Source organism: Macrobrachium rosenbergii, chromosome 3 (assembly GCF_040412425.1).
Source record: "Macrobrachium rosenbergii isolate ZJJX-2024 chromosome 3, ASM4041242v1, whole genome shotgun sequence".
NCBI lineage: Eukaryota > Metazoa > Arthropoda > Malacostraca > Decapoda > Palaemonidae > Macrobrachium > Macrobrachium rosenbergii.
Window position 1 is genome coordinate 46415318 of NC_089743.1, and position 17048 is coordinate 46432365.

Sequence of the window (17048 nt, forward strand, 5' to 3'; positions counted from 1 at the left end):
TTCTACATTCAAAGATTGGGTTATGTATGTTTTTTATCAAATACCAAAGGTACAATATTACTTCACGTGTGATGTTCTTTTTGGAATGAAGAACATCACAATCCAACAGTTGGTTTAATCTGTTCTAGTAATGTCACTGTCAAATTCATAACAATAATGACCACCAGTTACCAAAGTCGAGTGATTTCCAGGATACCAGCACATCACTAACAGGAAGGTGTATATGATTTGGTCATATTGCTGCAGCTTTAGCTGCTTTTTCAGCCTCAGTATGCCCTTTAAAGCCTACATATTTAAATATTTATGCTGCTTTCATGCACCTTGTGAGATACAAGGATATTTTTAGGACAGTAATTGTGTAGGGCTTCTAAAGAACTTCTGAAGTCACTGAAAATTACTAAGTAACTGCTGTCCTTATTGCATACAATTTTGCTATGAAGATATGCATTACTGGGGAAAGAAAATTGGCTTGTTACATTGGATGATACTGCAGCAAATCCTACACAAGAAGATTTAGCTCTATCCGTATAGAATATGCATCTTATATTTTAAATAGTAAGTTATGATGTCTGGGGGTATATGCAGTTTTTGATTAGATAGTAAAAGTATACATCCATTGAGTCCAACAGAATTTTTAGTTGATAGGAGATGATCTCTAATGAATTTTTAAAGAGAGGATTTGAACACTCCAGTGAGCATTCCAAGTACTCCACTGAGGATTGGATCTCAGATTTTCAGTGTCAAGTCTGATGTTGAGTTTTATAAAATAGGGTAGTTGGTTTGTCTAGTAACATCAGAACTGATCTGACAGGGTAAGAAAGACAAAAAGCAAAGGAAAAGAGAAAAGGCTAATTTAGCTAAAGTAGGTTTATAAATCTGAACACCCTAATGATATTCAGACTTAAATAGTTGGTCTCTGATACCTCCAAACAAAATCAAGGGATTACAGTCTGAAGGGGAGATAAATTCTGTACCCCTACCGAATTATTGAGTATTGAGTGTAAAAATTAAGTTTAACCAAACCACTAGCTAATTCTGAAAGTACTCACAAACTCTAAAGGGGGAAAAATTCTAAACAGAATTTTCTATTTATTTACTCTTAAATAAATATACAATTATATCTGCATTTTATATATCTATCAAACATAAAATTTTACATGAATATTCTCATTAGATTTAAATTACTTTCTCCAATGTCAGAACAAACTTCACATTTCCAAGCACTTTAATTTGTCTGCATAATAAAATGTTTATTATTAAACTATTAACCTGTATTGAATTAAGGCAATTTCATTTCCACTAGTGTCCATCTTACAGTAATATACTTTTATAAATCAAAATACTATACAGTAGTATGAAACAATTTATTAGAAATTTTAGAAACACGTTCACAAATTATCGATGAAGAATTCCACAAAAACAATTATACTGTGCAGTTCAAAGCCTCATAGACACAGTTCAACTTTAAGTTTTGTTTTTAATTATTAACTCTAGTGGATGGTTTAAAACTTAAATGCTACGTATTTAACATTTTACAATTAGTCCTGGAATAGATTTATGGAGGACATAATTTCAAAGAACACTGTCAAGTACAGTACAATGTCAAACATTAACTTACTTAGCCTAATTTCCTTGCTGGCAAAGAGGATCAGCTTAATCTTGAAGAACTCATTTAGAATTCTGAGAGACTTCTATGAGCTCATTTCAAATTTAATTAATTTCTAAAATGAAACGCCTTAAAAGGAAGTACAGTATAGTACATATGAAAAAAAATGGCACATTTACTAAAAGTAAACTTGGATCACTGTACATAAAATTCAAAATTATTCCATGGGTTAATTGAGACACAGTGTGTAATAAAAACTATTGTCAAAATATACATATGATTTAGCTTTAATTACCCACAATTTTCTGCCATGGAACCTAAACTACAACAAACACAAGTAGCTATATAAGTTGCGTAGATTACACCTAATACGTAAACCAAGGTGTCCTCAAATGACAAAACTCTGGATTCTATGTAAATCGACCACTGTGGAAATGTACTGTGCTCTTAAGCTTTACATCCCATTTCACTAGTTTTTCTCAAACAATACACTGGGTGTATTTTTTTTTTTTTACTAATACAGAAACTTCCTGTACTTCAGTAAGAACAAGCGAACACACAAATGCAATAATGTTCTTGCAACAATAAAAATACCTAGGCAAAAAATTTTCTATGAAAATACTGCACCAAAAAACTTAGAAGTCTTTGGTTAAAAGTTTTCTTTTTCACAATTATTCACGATCTAATTACATACACTTCCTGCAACCAGTAGCCTTTAAAATGTCAAAATAGCTGGTCACTAAATGGTAAGGTCCATCTCACATTTGAGTAAAATTGCATTTCACTAAATGTAGTAGATGCTGTAAAAAAGAAATGTCTTCAAATATCATCGAATGGTTCAGGCAAAAAATTGTTAGTTCATATGCTTTGATGTGGTCAACTCGAGTGCAACTTATGGGAATCACTGTTAACCACTAATTGAAAAGCACAAAAGTTAGCATGTATAAGGTGTTGGATTTTTCTCTCCTCCCTCCCAAATGAAAAACTCAAGACCTTTTAACTGACAGCATTTTTTTCTTAGTACTGTGCATGAAACTCATTTAAAATTTTATCTCTCCTTCTTAATTGGAAATTCACCTTACTGCACAAAAAGTTGTTATATTGAGAAGTCTTTTAAGACTTTTTGAGATCTGTTTATCCTGAGAAAGTATTTTAATTCCTTTATTCTTCGTTTATTATGAATTTTGTTCCTCTGTTTGGTCATCAACAGGGAACTTATACCTCATATTGTTAATAAACATTTGAGTTCTATTAACTTACTCATCCCTGACACTGACGTTAATTTCTGGCACAGTTATTCAGTTTGCTCATTGTGTATGATGTTCATTTTACAACTGTGGCCATTACGTACTCTGCATTCATATCTAACCACATATATAGGACTAGATATGCAGTTAATTCTAACCGTCTTACCTTTTCTTTTATGAGGTCCAGTACAACAAAGTTTTGTTTTATTCCTAGTGCAACCAAATATTGGTACAATCATCCAAATCAGAAGCTCAGATTGGATGTAAGTATTTTTAGATGATAAGGCTAGATGAGTCTTAGTCCATACTTTATTTGGTATTTGTCTTATTTTACTTCATTATTTATCTTAAGTGTTATTTATTTTTTATTTGAATGTTATTTCTCCTCCATAGTTAATTCTTTCCTTCAGTTTTGTTTTCTGTACAGTACTAGGCTGCTTTCCCTATCTGGGGCCCTTGAGCTCGGAACATTCAACTTTTCCAGCTAAGATTGCTGCTTGGATTGTAATAATAATAATAATAATAAACTGTGGACAGAAAATCAGAGAGGATGCAGTTACTGACAACACTGTCTTAAAGACATGAACTTACAACCACATTACATTTCTTATGTCACTATTATTATAACCAGACATACAAGTTAATTAATTGACTTCATAAAGCTGTCCTTGAGTAAGAATGGACTGAAGTTGGGAAACCATTAATTTGGGAAAAAGACCCATTAAATGAATTCTGTTTTCTTTTACAGCATTTAGTTGCTATCCCTTTAAAATGACATATGCTACCCCTTTAAAATGACAGTGTTGTTGACCTTTCAACTAGCTTTATACCACCTTCACAGATGTATAACATACAAGTTTATATATAAATTACTGTGATCAACATACATTATAGTTCTCAATTTTATTACAACTATGCGCTCTATCCATGCATTCAAGATTTGGAAAAAAAAAATTACATTTTTAAAGTAATTCGTATTTTTCCTAACATACAAACCTGAGGTCTTTACATATGTAGCTGGCTGTTTAACTTAAAACAAGGTGATTATTGGTAGTTGGCTACCAACGGAACGGGTGGAATCCCCTCCATCCAGTTGATAGGCATTCACTTTACCTTTTGGCCCAGGAAGCATACTGAGGGGTGGCTAGAGGTGGGCCATTTATGTAAAGACCTCAGGTTTGTATGTTAGGCAAAATACAAATTACCTAAAAAAATTTCTTTTTATTTTACACTTATACAAACCCTCAGTCTTTACATATGTGAGACTTACTCCTTGGTGGGAGGGTTCTGGGCAAATCTGAAGCGACTGGTAATTTGCCTCACCTGGGATCTCTTTCTTGGTCATGTAAGATCAAAGGAAGGAGACCCATGCCTCTGATCTGTTAAACATGTACAATGTTCAACTGCCAGACTTCTGGTCCTTTGAATAAATGGAAGGTAACGTCACTGATTCGAAGATAGGCTTCGATGAACCCAGATTGTCGGGGACAATAAAGCTGACGATAACCAACAGGTCTGTTCATTGTCAGTCCCTCTCTCCCCTTGCTAGAGAGAGAGTAGGAGTTACATCTATTAATCCAAAAAGAGCTAGATTATAGACAAGATACTCAGTCATCTACAACACCTACATGCATGCCCATCCAGCATGCGACACACACACGTATACCTTAGGCAAGATGCTACCTGTCTTCAAGAGCTGGGTGATCTACATGAGTGTTGAGCAGCCACCAAAGAACCCAAGGAAAAAGTCCAAGGATCTATGGACAATGTCTGTTGTGACCACATTCCCGTCCTTAGCACCTATCTGATAGGTTCTTCCTCAATGCTAGGGGCAGACCAATGCCCCTGACCTTAAGAAAACTCACCTGGTACATATGTTGTCCGCCATGTCAGCTGTGGAGTATGTCTTTTTGATCATACATAAAGTCAAAAGAACAAAAGAAATGGAGCTCCTAGACACCACTTCTTGGCTGAGTCAGAACCAAAAAACAAGTCGTTGACACTTGGTAGTCTTTAGGGCCCTTAAAACAGAATGCTCACAAACTGTTGATCTCCCGACGAATCTGGCAGAACAATGGGAAATCGTAAGCCTAAGACCTGAATCATGGATGTGAAAGATGTCTCCTAAATGCCAACATCATCTGGAGTTCCTAGGAGGTCACTTATCCAAGTAATCAATAGCTCCGACGTTTCTAACCATGGATGCGAAAGACGTCTCCTAGACGTCAACAGCATCCAGTGTTCCCAGGAGGTCACCAATCCAAGTACTGACTAGACCCAGTCATTACTAAACTTCACTGACAGGACGAGAATTGATGTTTCAGTGTGGTATGGTTGATGGCTGTAGTGACCAGTCTGAAAGACAGAGCCAAACAGTAACAGCTTCAGTGTGTCAAGATTGAAGGACTAACCTGACTGTCTTCCTAATCGAACAGTTCTTCGAAATATTGGGATGTCAAGACCCATTGTCGCTAACACCGACCTCAGTGACTGAAATTATCTGGCATACATCCATCTTCCCTGGAATGTGTCTGGTTGACCGCTGTGCTGTGAGTGCTACTGCAAACCTGTGCACACGCACTGTCAATTGAGGAGATGACAGGACACTAGTTCCCCTCCCATCTTGTTGACTAAGGAACTACCATGGCGCTGTTCGTTCCTTATCAACACCACAGACTGCCTATCCTCAGATCCTGAGGCTTGGAGAGCTGAGATTCAGGTTATTGAGGTGCAAATTAGGTCAGATTAGGGTAGGTTTAGTATAGGCTTGGCTAGGTTGGGTTAAGCACCCAACCTAGCCCCCTTGAAGAGCAGGTGACTACCTTCTGGTTGATGCCATGAGGCACGAAGTTCCAGGATACTGAAGTGCAGGTTTTGTAAGGTTAGGCTAAAATTAGTTAGGTTAGGTTAGGCTAGGTTAGGTTTAGTACCCAACCTAACCTCTTGAAGTGCAGGTGACTGCCTTCCAGTTGATGACTTGAGGCACGAAGTATCTCCTGAGGGGAAGTGAGTAACAACAATCCAAGAAGATATTTGTCATCTAACCATTTGGTTAAGTCCTGTCTCATTTCTCTGAGAGAGGAAGGGAAGGAATGGGGAGACATTGTCAAAGACCAGAACCCCTTCAATCTGCATGAGGTGAATGAAGGAGGAGAAACTGCCCATGAAGAACCAGCCTCCCCGGCTGCGACAAGTGACCAAGCAGGGCTTTTGCAACTGCTGAGCTGGTTGTCTCTGCTGAGACAAGGACAACCTTGCTGCTGTATCTGTCAGCCTTGCAGATATTATTCTTGCTTGGGTGAGAGATCGGACTTCTTGGGAACATGTAACTCTCAGGCTGTGACCAAAACCAAGAAATCTGTCTTTCCTAAAGACTTAAACATCAGGAGGCCTACCCTGAATGAAGGTGCCCTAGTCGAAGCTAGGTGAAGTCATATGAAAAACTTGAGGAGAGGTAGGAAGCACACAACAGAGTTAGGCAAGGAGCTGACCACTCTGAAGAGGTACGAAGTCTCCCCGGAAATGAAGCAGAGGAACTTGCGGAAGGTTTGATGGTTAAGTATTCGGAAATACTCGTCCCTCAACCCGAGCTAGGAATCAAGTCTGACCCCTTGATGGTTACAAGCATGGAGCATGTTGCTTCTGTCTTGAACCAAGGCTGTTGAAATGGGTTGGGAAAGAAGGATCTATAACTGATTTCTAAATACTTGTCACCTTCTCTATGAGAGAGGGAAGGTTGTAGAGATCGGGAACCAGGTTGTACAATTACCACAACATATTCATACACTATAACCTTCAACTTCCTCGCAGGGAAAGAGACTTCAATGAGCCGGAACGAAATTGTGGACCGGATGGTTAATGGGGAGTGGTAGGAACTCGAAGGGAAGTTGATATCCTAACATGAGACATCTACCACCCAGGATCCAGTCACTGTAAAATAATCCTTAAGTCTAACTGCACTCCCCACTGGAGGCCGCACGTGGTGAGGAAAGCAGTCTTAGCATCTTATTCCTTCTTCTTTGCCTTACTTCCCTTTCAGGAGAGGGGAAGGAGTTGAAAGGGATGCCTACCAAGTTTCTGTGATCCAAAGGGACCGAAGAAACCATTGGCAACTCTCGAATCTACTGCAAAACTTCGTTGTATGATGGTCATTGGCTAAGACCAATTCCAGGACATATCGTTCTGAGGGTGACTTGAAAAAAGGAGAAGACCAATCCTAGCTCTGACGTTTCTCCCTGGCACATTCTTGTTCCCTGTGTACCCCCATAAATGGATCGGCAGTCACAAGTCTCAAACATATGATACGTTTCGAATGACTGCAGTTGACGATACAATTGAGTCATTGAAAGAGGATGAGGGAACCAGAGAGGGAGGAGCAGAATACATTCGAGCCGATCCGAAGAATCGACGGTAGATGAAGGCCACGTACAATCTGTGGAAAGAGGAGACAACACTGTACAGGTACCGAAGGATGGCTGTATAATGTGGCCATGGAAAAAACTGTCATGAGGGAAGCAGTCCTGGCTGCGTGAAAATGGCTGGGGGTCATTCCTCATATGTCGGGAACGGACTTAGTCAGGAGAGGAACAGCCGAAGCTGCCCCTCAGACACGATGTTGGGAACTGTCTCGATCAGATGAGGGCGGCTGGAGCTGTCCCTCAGACACAACATCGTCTCCCATAGGGCCACTGGTTCATCTTCTCGTGGCTGTGGCCTACATCTTCATCCTATGAAGAGCACCTTCTGAAGAAGACACTTCGACTGCCCCACTCTCGAGGAAATAGGAAATGTAAGGGTATCCAAAGAAACCTGTGACTGGAATCATCCCGACTCCGTAAGATTCTACTACCAAGGTTGAGTAGGAACAATCAGACCTTTACGTATGGGATTACTTTCCCATACGTAAAAATTGAGATGTATACTTGTAGAAACAACCAAAGTTGAGCAGGAACAAATAAGCTAAAATTCCTATCCTACCTGTATAATGTTGAAGTACCTGTGAATGAACACGTTCTTGAAAGAATGTCACTCATTTGACGACGGTCATAAGGGTTTGGGAAAACTGCAGTTTGTTTGGACGTGGTTGTTGCCAGAAATGGACGTTGGACGCTCTAGGAAATTTATGTCAAAGTCCCCTTGGATGAACACGGTTTCACTCAGACATGATTGCAAACTCACAGACATGAGCATGGTACAAACCCCTCTCTCTCTTTCGGGCCGTTGGTAGACTGGTAATTGCAGGAGCAGCAGCTGCTGCTTACAACTCTCACATCTTCCACCTCTCATGAGGGAAAGCAGGACATGCCCACTATTCACACAAACATGGGTGGGCACTGTGTTCCAGACGTTCACAGGAATCCTACCAATGACCAAGGAAGCACCATCAGTGCCATTCCCCTGACCATGGAGGTAGAATCCCTCTTGGAAGGGCGATCTCATTCACCAGGGGACTCTTTTGATAATAACCTTGTGAACGTGGGGGGGTGGGGGGCTGTTACAGACATCCCACGGATGTCAGCCAACTGTCTACGCAATCGTTGTGGCAGGGAACATTCTCTGAAGAGCGATCCATCCGCTACGAAACTTTCACCTGAACATGGGAAAAACTCTCATTAGAGCTGTCCCGTTCTCTAAACCTCCACATGAATGTGGATGGGGGCACAGCCCCAGACATGCCCTGCCCTGGCAACATTTTCGAGTGGGAATGTGAAGGAACGAAGAAACATCCACATACTTGATACTCACGCAGGCTAAGTAAAAGAAATTCAGAGTCTATGTCCGTAAACAGGATGGAAGAAAACAATGAAAACAACCAGAGAGAGGTGTATCTCAGTTGTGCAACAATTGTAGAAAGGACACGGCAGTGCAACATCTGCACGGACATGCATATTTATCTTTGCAGTGTGAATCATGGCTAAGGACGAAGGGAAAACTGCAGAAACATAAAAAAAGTCATGGCTGTGCAACATTGTGGCAAAGGCAAGGCTACATCTGCCTACCCCAGGCCACTCTCTCCTTCCTCGAACAATATGAAGCAAAAAACAAGGTCGTGCAACATTGCATGACCATGAATTCTTCCTTCCTTGGAGAGTGTATCTTCAGCTTAGTTATCCGGAAACTGTGGCGGCAACGCTGAAAACAGCAACCAGGAACTGTTATCGAAGGAAAATACAGGAAAGAGAAGTTCTAGAACGCTAGGAACTACTCTGGCACTGAAGAAACGCTCATCTGTATCCCAAAGGACAATGGAAGGAAGGGGAAAGACGACGATTTGGGCGGGAGCAGCACTGACGGCAGATGCATGGTGGGGGAGCACGTCCAGGGAAGACACGGTTGTGGCCTACAGCAAAGACGAAGGAGAAGTCTCGATCTGCAAATCCAAACCCACACACACACACACCCCCGAACCGAAACGACTGGCCGAACTTGGCTCGGTGCCTGCAGCTCTGATGGTGAGTTGTCTTTCTCTAGTCACAAGGTATTCTTCCACCCAACGTCTCTAGAAGGGTAAGAAAGACAGAGAAACTGTCATACAGCATACAACGATGAAAAAAGCAAGGGTGGGGGAGGCGAAGGAACTTCATCAAGGAAAGCTTCCCGGGGCTCCTCATCCTTCAAAACAGGAAAGAGAGGAGGGGACAGAGCATAGAAACACCCTCCCCCCAACAGAGCAACAACCGTAGACAGGAACTGTAGACTCTGTCTAAAGGTCCTGCAACATCAACCTCTGCTTCTTCCTCATGTCAAGAGAGAGGGAGATCCATGCTGGAAGGCAAGCAGAGGTCTCGTACAATGGTTACGAAACCACCAAACTGTAGCAAGAAAACCTCCTCCATCTCGATGTCTCTCGATCTCTACATCATCTGAAAGACTAAAACATTACAACGTTCCAAGTAATTGTGTAGTTGAAAGAAAAACTCTGCTTATTCAGAAAGAAAACACTTCAGAACAAAACATTACAACATTCCCAGTACAGGCAGTCCCCGGTTATTGGTGGGGGTTCCGTTCTAGGGTGTGATGATAACAGAAAATCTCCACTAACTGAAAAACGGCAATCGGCACCAATACCCAATTATCGGCGCCGATAAGCAGAAGTCAGCGATTTTCAGCACTGAAAATTGCTGATTTTTGTCGATAGACAAGCCCCATAAAACTGGATTGCCATTAACTGAGCCCAGTATTAACCAGGGACTGCCTGTAATTGTGTAGTTGAAAGAAAAACTCTGCTTGTTTAGAGAGAAAACACTTCAGAACAAACAGAAATTGATGTAGAATTAGGATGTTCGATAAAATGAGGTTGAGTAGACGTCTAAAAATAGAATGGTTTGGCAGGCGAGAGACAGGCCTCTCTCCTTGGGTGCGAAATAGAAAAAAGATATAACAGAAAAAAAGAACAAACCAAGGCTAAGACCAAGCTGGGTTTGCATTATATCAAAAAGGCAAACCCAAGTTAGAGAGGGAATTAAGGGAAAGGCTCATAGGCTAAAATGAGTTAAACTCATAGGTTAAAACGAGTTGAAAACAACTACGTAGCACAACTACGCAGCAAGAAAGAGCAAAAATAACAAAATGTAACAGAAGAGAACTTGTTGCATTGTTTCAAAACAGGCAAAATATCTCAAAACAAAAATTAAATTAAAAACAAAAAGAATAATGAATTAAGTCAAACGGCAGGCAGCAGAAGAGACATGTCTGTCTCAGACATGGCCAAAACGTAAAGTGAATGCCTACCAACTAGACGGAGGGGATTCCTACCCTTCTGTCAGTAGTCAACTACCAATATCCATCCTGTTTTACATTAAACGGCCAGCTCCAGCTTGCGCTGAAAGTAAATTCCCATATGTAAAGACCGAGGATTTGTATACGTGTATGAACAAAAATGTTTTAAACTAGCTAAAAATATCCGTGATATAAGTTCCATTCCAAACACCTAAAGGTATACATAATAAAATGCTGAAACACTTGAACTGAAAGCAACTTCTTAATTACATAATTAAGACTAAAAGGAGACAAACATCTCCAGAGGTAAAAATCACATAAAACAAGTCCTCACATAACTACAAGGAAACTAGGACATAAAATGGCACACACACACACACACAACTCTTAAAAATGTTATAATGAATTAATAAATAACATCAAGGTGATAAAAAAGTGCAAACCAATAGAAGAATAATCAACCATGTTTACATGATTCTTGGAGCAATAAATATATAATAAAAAATGAAACATCTGCATAACAAATTAAGGAAAGAATCTTAAAAAAAAATGCAAACTACTAAAAAGATTTTGTGGAATATCATAAAGTTCATTTTTAAAAAATTAACACCTACTGCATATACATGCTACATCTTTCAATTCCATACATTAAGAGAGCTTCAACAAAGAAAAAGATATTAAAGATTAATAAATCACACTAAAGATAAAGACATAGACATGCATAAATACAATAAATAACAAAATCTGTACAAGAGATCAGATTATGCAAATACACTGTTTACATACATCAACTATGCAATGATGACATATCATACATGACCTCCAATGTTGTTACTATTTGCAACACTCCTTAATGACATCTCACATAAACAGTGAAAAATCATATGCAAAAATATTTTTTATTTCAGCTACGTACTGCACGTAATTTCAGGATTTACCCCAATACTTGCCAGCAAAGTATTAATTAAAAGTAAAAATGATACATAACTAGTGAAACTTAAATTATTGCACAAACTTTGCTATAAATGCAAAACATTTCCATAATGAAAATATCATGAAACAGTTTTAAAAGAAGACACTACTTGAAAGCAAATTCTAGTGCATGAAGAGCTTACATTTAAAAATTATTTCTCTAATCCAAACTTCATTCTATCTGAGACGAATAATCTACCAAATAAGCACATGCCATCAACTGCTATGCTACTACATCCAGGGAAAAATACTTTAAGGTGTACGAATGATTCCCAGAGTAGTCTCATAGTTTTAAAATCTCATGTCGATGGCAGAGTAATGATGTTACGACCACTAAGCAAAATCCCAGGCTATATGGCAGGCTGGACTAATTTGCATTTCAGTGGGCAAAAATAAAATCAGAAAGTAAGATATGATAAAAAAATTATTTATCTATTTTTTATTTAGTAAAGGAAACAACATGCTGCCATAGAAGATGCTTAATTTCCTCAGAGAGTAAGCAATGAAGAACAAGGCAAATTGGGCTGATGAAGAACTAAATGCACTTTTTGTGTTAACAGTAGGATCTACCAACAGATCCTGAGACAAAAAAAAAAAAGTTAACCAACAAGGTAAGTGAAATGGATACTGTTCATCCTGAAAAGTAATACCTACTATATACATATTAAACTGGAGCAAGATTTCAACTGCAACACCACCTTAAGCTGCTATCTCTCCATATACTGTACATACAATATCAGTATTAAGAACACATTCTTGTAATTGAATCAAACTATCAGAGCAAAAAGTACTGAGAAAACTTTAACCAAACCCATTGACTAAGTTTTTCTCAATTCTTTCACTGCACCACAAAATTGACTGAAAGATTGTCATTTTCAAGCTTTTGCAGCATGAAATACAAAATAACCTGAGTGTTACATTTTCTTACATCAGAATAATCTAAGTTACAAGTATTTTTCTTTATATATAAATGAAAAGGGACTAGATAGGAATATTAAAATCTTATACATAAAACAATATTTAACATAAAACTATATAATTTCTATAAAATTTTAACAAATATGTCATCTTTCATACAACTGAACATACTGAAACGTTTACTTACTGTACAGAGGATGCATATAACCAGACACAATCCCTCCTGACAAATTATTTTTCTAATAACTGAATACTCCTATAACTGACAGGCCTGAGAACAGTCTCACATAAAACTGGATGATGGTGATTTAAGTAGTTAACAGCTTATACAATTTTATCATCATATCAAAAGGGGGTTACACATAGCCTGCTTATCATTATATGCATTACAAATGTACAACCCAGTAACAATTCAATGGCCAAACTTTAATTTGCACTTGTATGTTTCAAAAGAAGTTTAAAGGAACTTTTAAACTTTAAAATGACAAACTACGGACTGACAAAGCCTCTTATATCAAAAGATACACCTGATACCTAATGTGATGTACTTTAATGAAATATCAGCATCACAATTACCTCATACAGTCAAGCAAACTGTCCTATTACACATACTCCCTAATGTTCGAGGTGAGATAACCTACCTAGCAGTTTACAATATGTACAAAAATTACAAGTCAAAAGTTTTCATTATCTTACTTTTCTGGACTCCTTGGTTCTAATACCAATTCTCTGTATTGATTTTCAAATCTTATACATGGTACATACTCATTTATATTTTATTTGTATTCAAAATCTAAAGCAGAAAATTTGTACTTGAAATGCCACTTAAGAACCAGGCATTAAAAACTACATAACCAAAAGAACCGAGACTTTGTGAAGTAAAAAAAAATGAGGTATGCTTTGCAATGGAATGAAAATGCTACAGCAATAAGTGTAAAAGAACTAAAAAATCAGATTTAATATGGTATCTTTTTGCTTTGTTACTTCATCTTTTACACCAGCATGGGCACTTGGTCATACATGGAATATGAAGGAATATATGGGTCAAACACCTGACAGATTTACTATAGTTTGAAAGCCCATACACTATGATTGTTTCACAAGTAAAATTTCTCATGTAAGCTCAGAAAAATAAAACTAAAACATACCATATGTAAGACTATAAATATGATAAAGCTGATATACTAAAAAGCTTATAAAATTAATTACACTGTTATACTGTTTTCTCATTGGGATCAATTCCTGTCACCCATAAATGAAATAGCTAAACCATAAATACAAGTCTAAATAGAATTATATAGGTGGATTAAGGTTTACAAAAAACTATACTGGTATTTCTTCTGCAGATATAAATCTATCAAGGCTGTAACTATCTACAAAGTAGCTTTTGTACTTTAGATGTAGTATAACTTCAATTCTACCACTGGCTATCTTTACATCCATATTCAAGCCTGGTATAATGTATCAGACTCTTAAGACATGATTTTAGAGACAACATTGTCTTGAAAAAACATCAATACTATATTAAAATTAAAATTTCACATGCAAAACCTGTGCAAAATGAACTCTGCTCTTTCAAGCCTCTTAATATTAAACAAATAAATCCCATCATGATAGTTAGTTATAAATGATTTGTTTAACCAGACCTCTGAACTCTTTTAGGGTTCCTCTCGGGCTGGGAAAGGTTAATGATAACTATTAACATAAAACTTTTAAAAAATTATTTGGACTGGCCTGGCCTAACAGTAGCTCCAATATTTTTTACAAAAAATGGTTTTTCTGCTTGGCTATCAGTTACACTCACTATTATTATTACCAAATACATTAACAAGACCTCTGAGTTAAATACTTTTACTATTATTCATGATATCCACTCCAACAGTCGATTACAATAAATATTTTCTGGACAGGGTAATGGCCAATCACTTGAAAATAAATACAAAGTATCAAATAATTTAAACAATATGAAGTGATAACAAATGTTCTATTCCCAAAATACACATCAAAGTACTGCACTGAAAGTAATCTTTCTCTTGAATGTCCTCACTGAACAATAGTTTGAAAAATCATATAAGAAATCTTGCCTCTAAAATTTATAATTATTACAGTACTTCATATAGGTTAGACTAACATCAAGCGATAAATCATACTTGAATCTTCAAGGAATACTATTACTTTTACCATAAACTTTTTCACTGAAGTATGTAAGTCATGTGCAATTACACACATTCACTAACTGCTATTTTTATATCACAAATTTATACCCTTTCAATTATCTTACAGCAATACCCAACAAACTTCCTAAAGTCCTATCTCTTTGCATACCAAGGATAATTTGCAAACTTGTGAGGTCAGACTTAATGGAGCTTTGCACATATGCATTAGGGTTTCCATTTGTAAACAAATGCCACTCACCTTTAGCATCCTCCCACTTCCCTTCCAAGAGGAGTAATGGTACTGAAAAGTAATGCTGAGTGTAAGTCCTGCTAAAATTTATCAGTTGTATTGCCCAGATTTCTTAAGCTCAGTACATACATAAAAATTCTTATATCCTTCATAAAGGGAAGACCCTGTAAGAGTGCAGTCAGTATTTCTGCAAGAAAATAATAGTTTCACTTAACCCTTTATGTCAAACCCTTGGATACAATACAATACAAACATGCTATTCACTTCAAATTAACTGAGCAATGAACAGTTATTGCACACTGATGAAAAATGTCAGATCAGTCTATTAAGCATTTGTAGCTTCTAAATTCAATTGTATTTTGGAAATTTTAAATATGGCACCATCCTACTGACCAGAGTAATCTTCTGATATGTAATATCAAAATTTTCCAAAGTTAACCATCAAATTTCAGTACATTACTTATGAGATGTTTATATGATAACCATCTATATTCAACATGCTTTACTATAAAGCTGGAATTGGTAAGTTCTACCCCCTACCATGTAAACTCTGAGCCTTCTGCTAGAAAAAATTAAAACCTAAAGGAATGAATGGGAGAATAACAATCGCTCTCTGAAATGGCATTCCAGCAAGTCCTGCTAGATTTCTGGATGGAGTTTTCTATGTGAATTGACTGAAGTTTGTTCATATTACTAATAAAAAATCAGAACTCATTAGCAGTACAACTGCTAACATTAAGGTAGTGGCCATGGAAGGTGAGAAAAGTCAACTGGACCACCAAGACCTGCATCAGCTTCTAATAAACTCATGATTACTGCCATAGCTGCTTCATCAGAGTCGCTCGTTCCATCAGTTTCCAAATCTCTTCCACCAACAACATCCATAAGATCACCTTCATTTGACACTGAAAACATTGAACATTCACATTAATTTGCATAAAAATTACAGTAACTACATATAGTGGTACCTACCACACATGTAAAAAATAAATTGGGTCAATTTAACTAAAAAGAAATATATACCTAGTATACATTCAGTGTCTAGTTGAGTATTAAAAAGCAAGCAGTTCACTGGGGAGATATGAATCTTTAAAACGAAAAAGATGGAAAATAAAAGTAATAGTTGGAAAACTGCACTAAAGTACTGGATAATCATACATTGAATGATTTCTCTTTAGACAAAAATAGCCATGATATAATAGGATTTCTCTCACCCTAACCTCCTATGCAAGAAAGTAAGCAAACACTGGATCACCCAAAACTCCACCATTGGAGCTTGGAGACACTTAATAGCGTCAAGGTTTGGCACATCATAATTCTGAGTTTTGAATAAAATGGTTGGCCTTCGTTCTCCTTGCTAGTCATCAACCTTTGTACAAGCATCACAAAAAGACTTTAATTAAATAATTTCAAATCATGTAACCTACTCCTTCCTACAGAAACTTTAAAAATTACCTACCCTAATGGTACTGTCTGCTACCATGTCCCCCCCCCAAAAAAAACATACATTTGTTTTAAGCTAATATGTATACAGGTAGTGCTTGAGTTAAAATAATTCGCCTTACAATAATTCATCTTTGCAATGGGGTTAGCAATTAATACCAATACGACTATATTTAAAAAATATTTTCAAATTCCCCGCGGGTGCAGGCAGCAGTGCACAATCAGGCAGTGAAAAAGACCAAATTACAATAGACCAACTTCTTTTCCTCCACCTCTTTATCCCATCTTCTAGTCGAAAGAGTAAAAGAGAATGATAAAAGTATTGTTAGTAACCTTATACTCTTGCGAAAATGTGTACAGCCATAAACAACCAAACGAGAAACCACTGTTTTGCTAATAACAACTAAATCGGATAACAACAGCTGTTTTGCTTGTATTTCAACTATCGTACAGTAGTAAACAATTACCATAGTTATGTTACGAATGACGTAAAGCAGAATAGGAATGATACATTTTTTTTACATTACATCCTTATTTGCTATGGAGAAGAGATCAGCAAGGAAACATACTTCTAAATTTAAGCTGCAGGTTGGAGCTGAAGCTGAGAAAACAATGTTCAAGCTGCTAATGACCATATATTATCGTGCATTGGCAACATGGATGAAACTTGACCGTAAATAAAATTGGAGAGAAAAGTATTTTAATCAAAACTACTGGGCATGAAAGAACTGCTGTTT

General features: G+C 37.3%; 1 protein-coding gene and 1 long non-coding RNA gene across 4 annotated transcripts in view; one reads left to right on the forward strand and one right to left on the reverse strand.

Annotated features, from left to right (window-relative positions):
- Nucleotides 1-17048, forward strand: part of LOC136855059 (uncharacterized) — a 200960-nt gene that overhangs the window by 144992 nt on the left and 38920 nt on the right. The window lies entirely within an intron of this gene.
- cyc (basic helix-loop-helix ARNT-like protein cyc) overlaps nucleotides 1077-17048 on the reverse strand; it is a 119898-nt gene continuing 103926 nt past the window's right edge. For both annotated transcript variants that reach the window (XM_067131822.1, XM_067131815.1), the window contains one exon: nucleotides 1077-15773. In XM_067131822.1, the coding sequence (XP_066987923.1) occupies nucleotides 15604-15773 (170 nt within the window). In that variant the 3' untranslated portion in view covers nucleotides 1077-15603. The remainder of the gene's footprint in view (nucleotides 15774-17048) is intronic.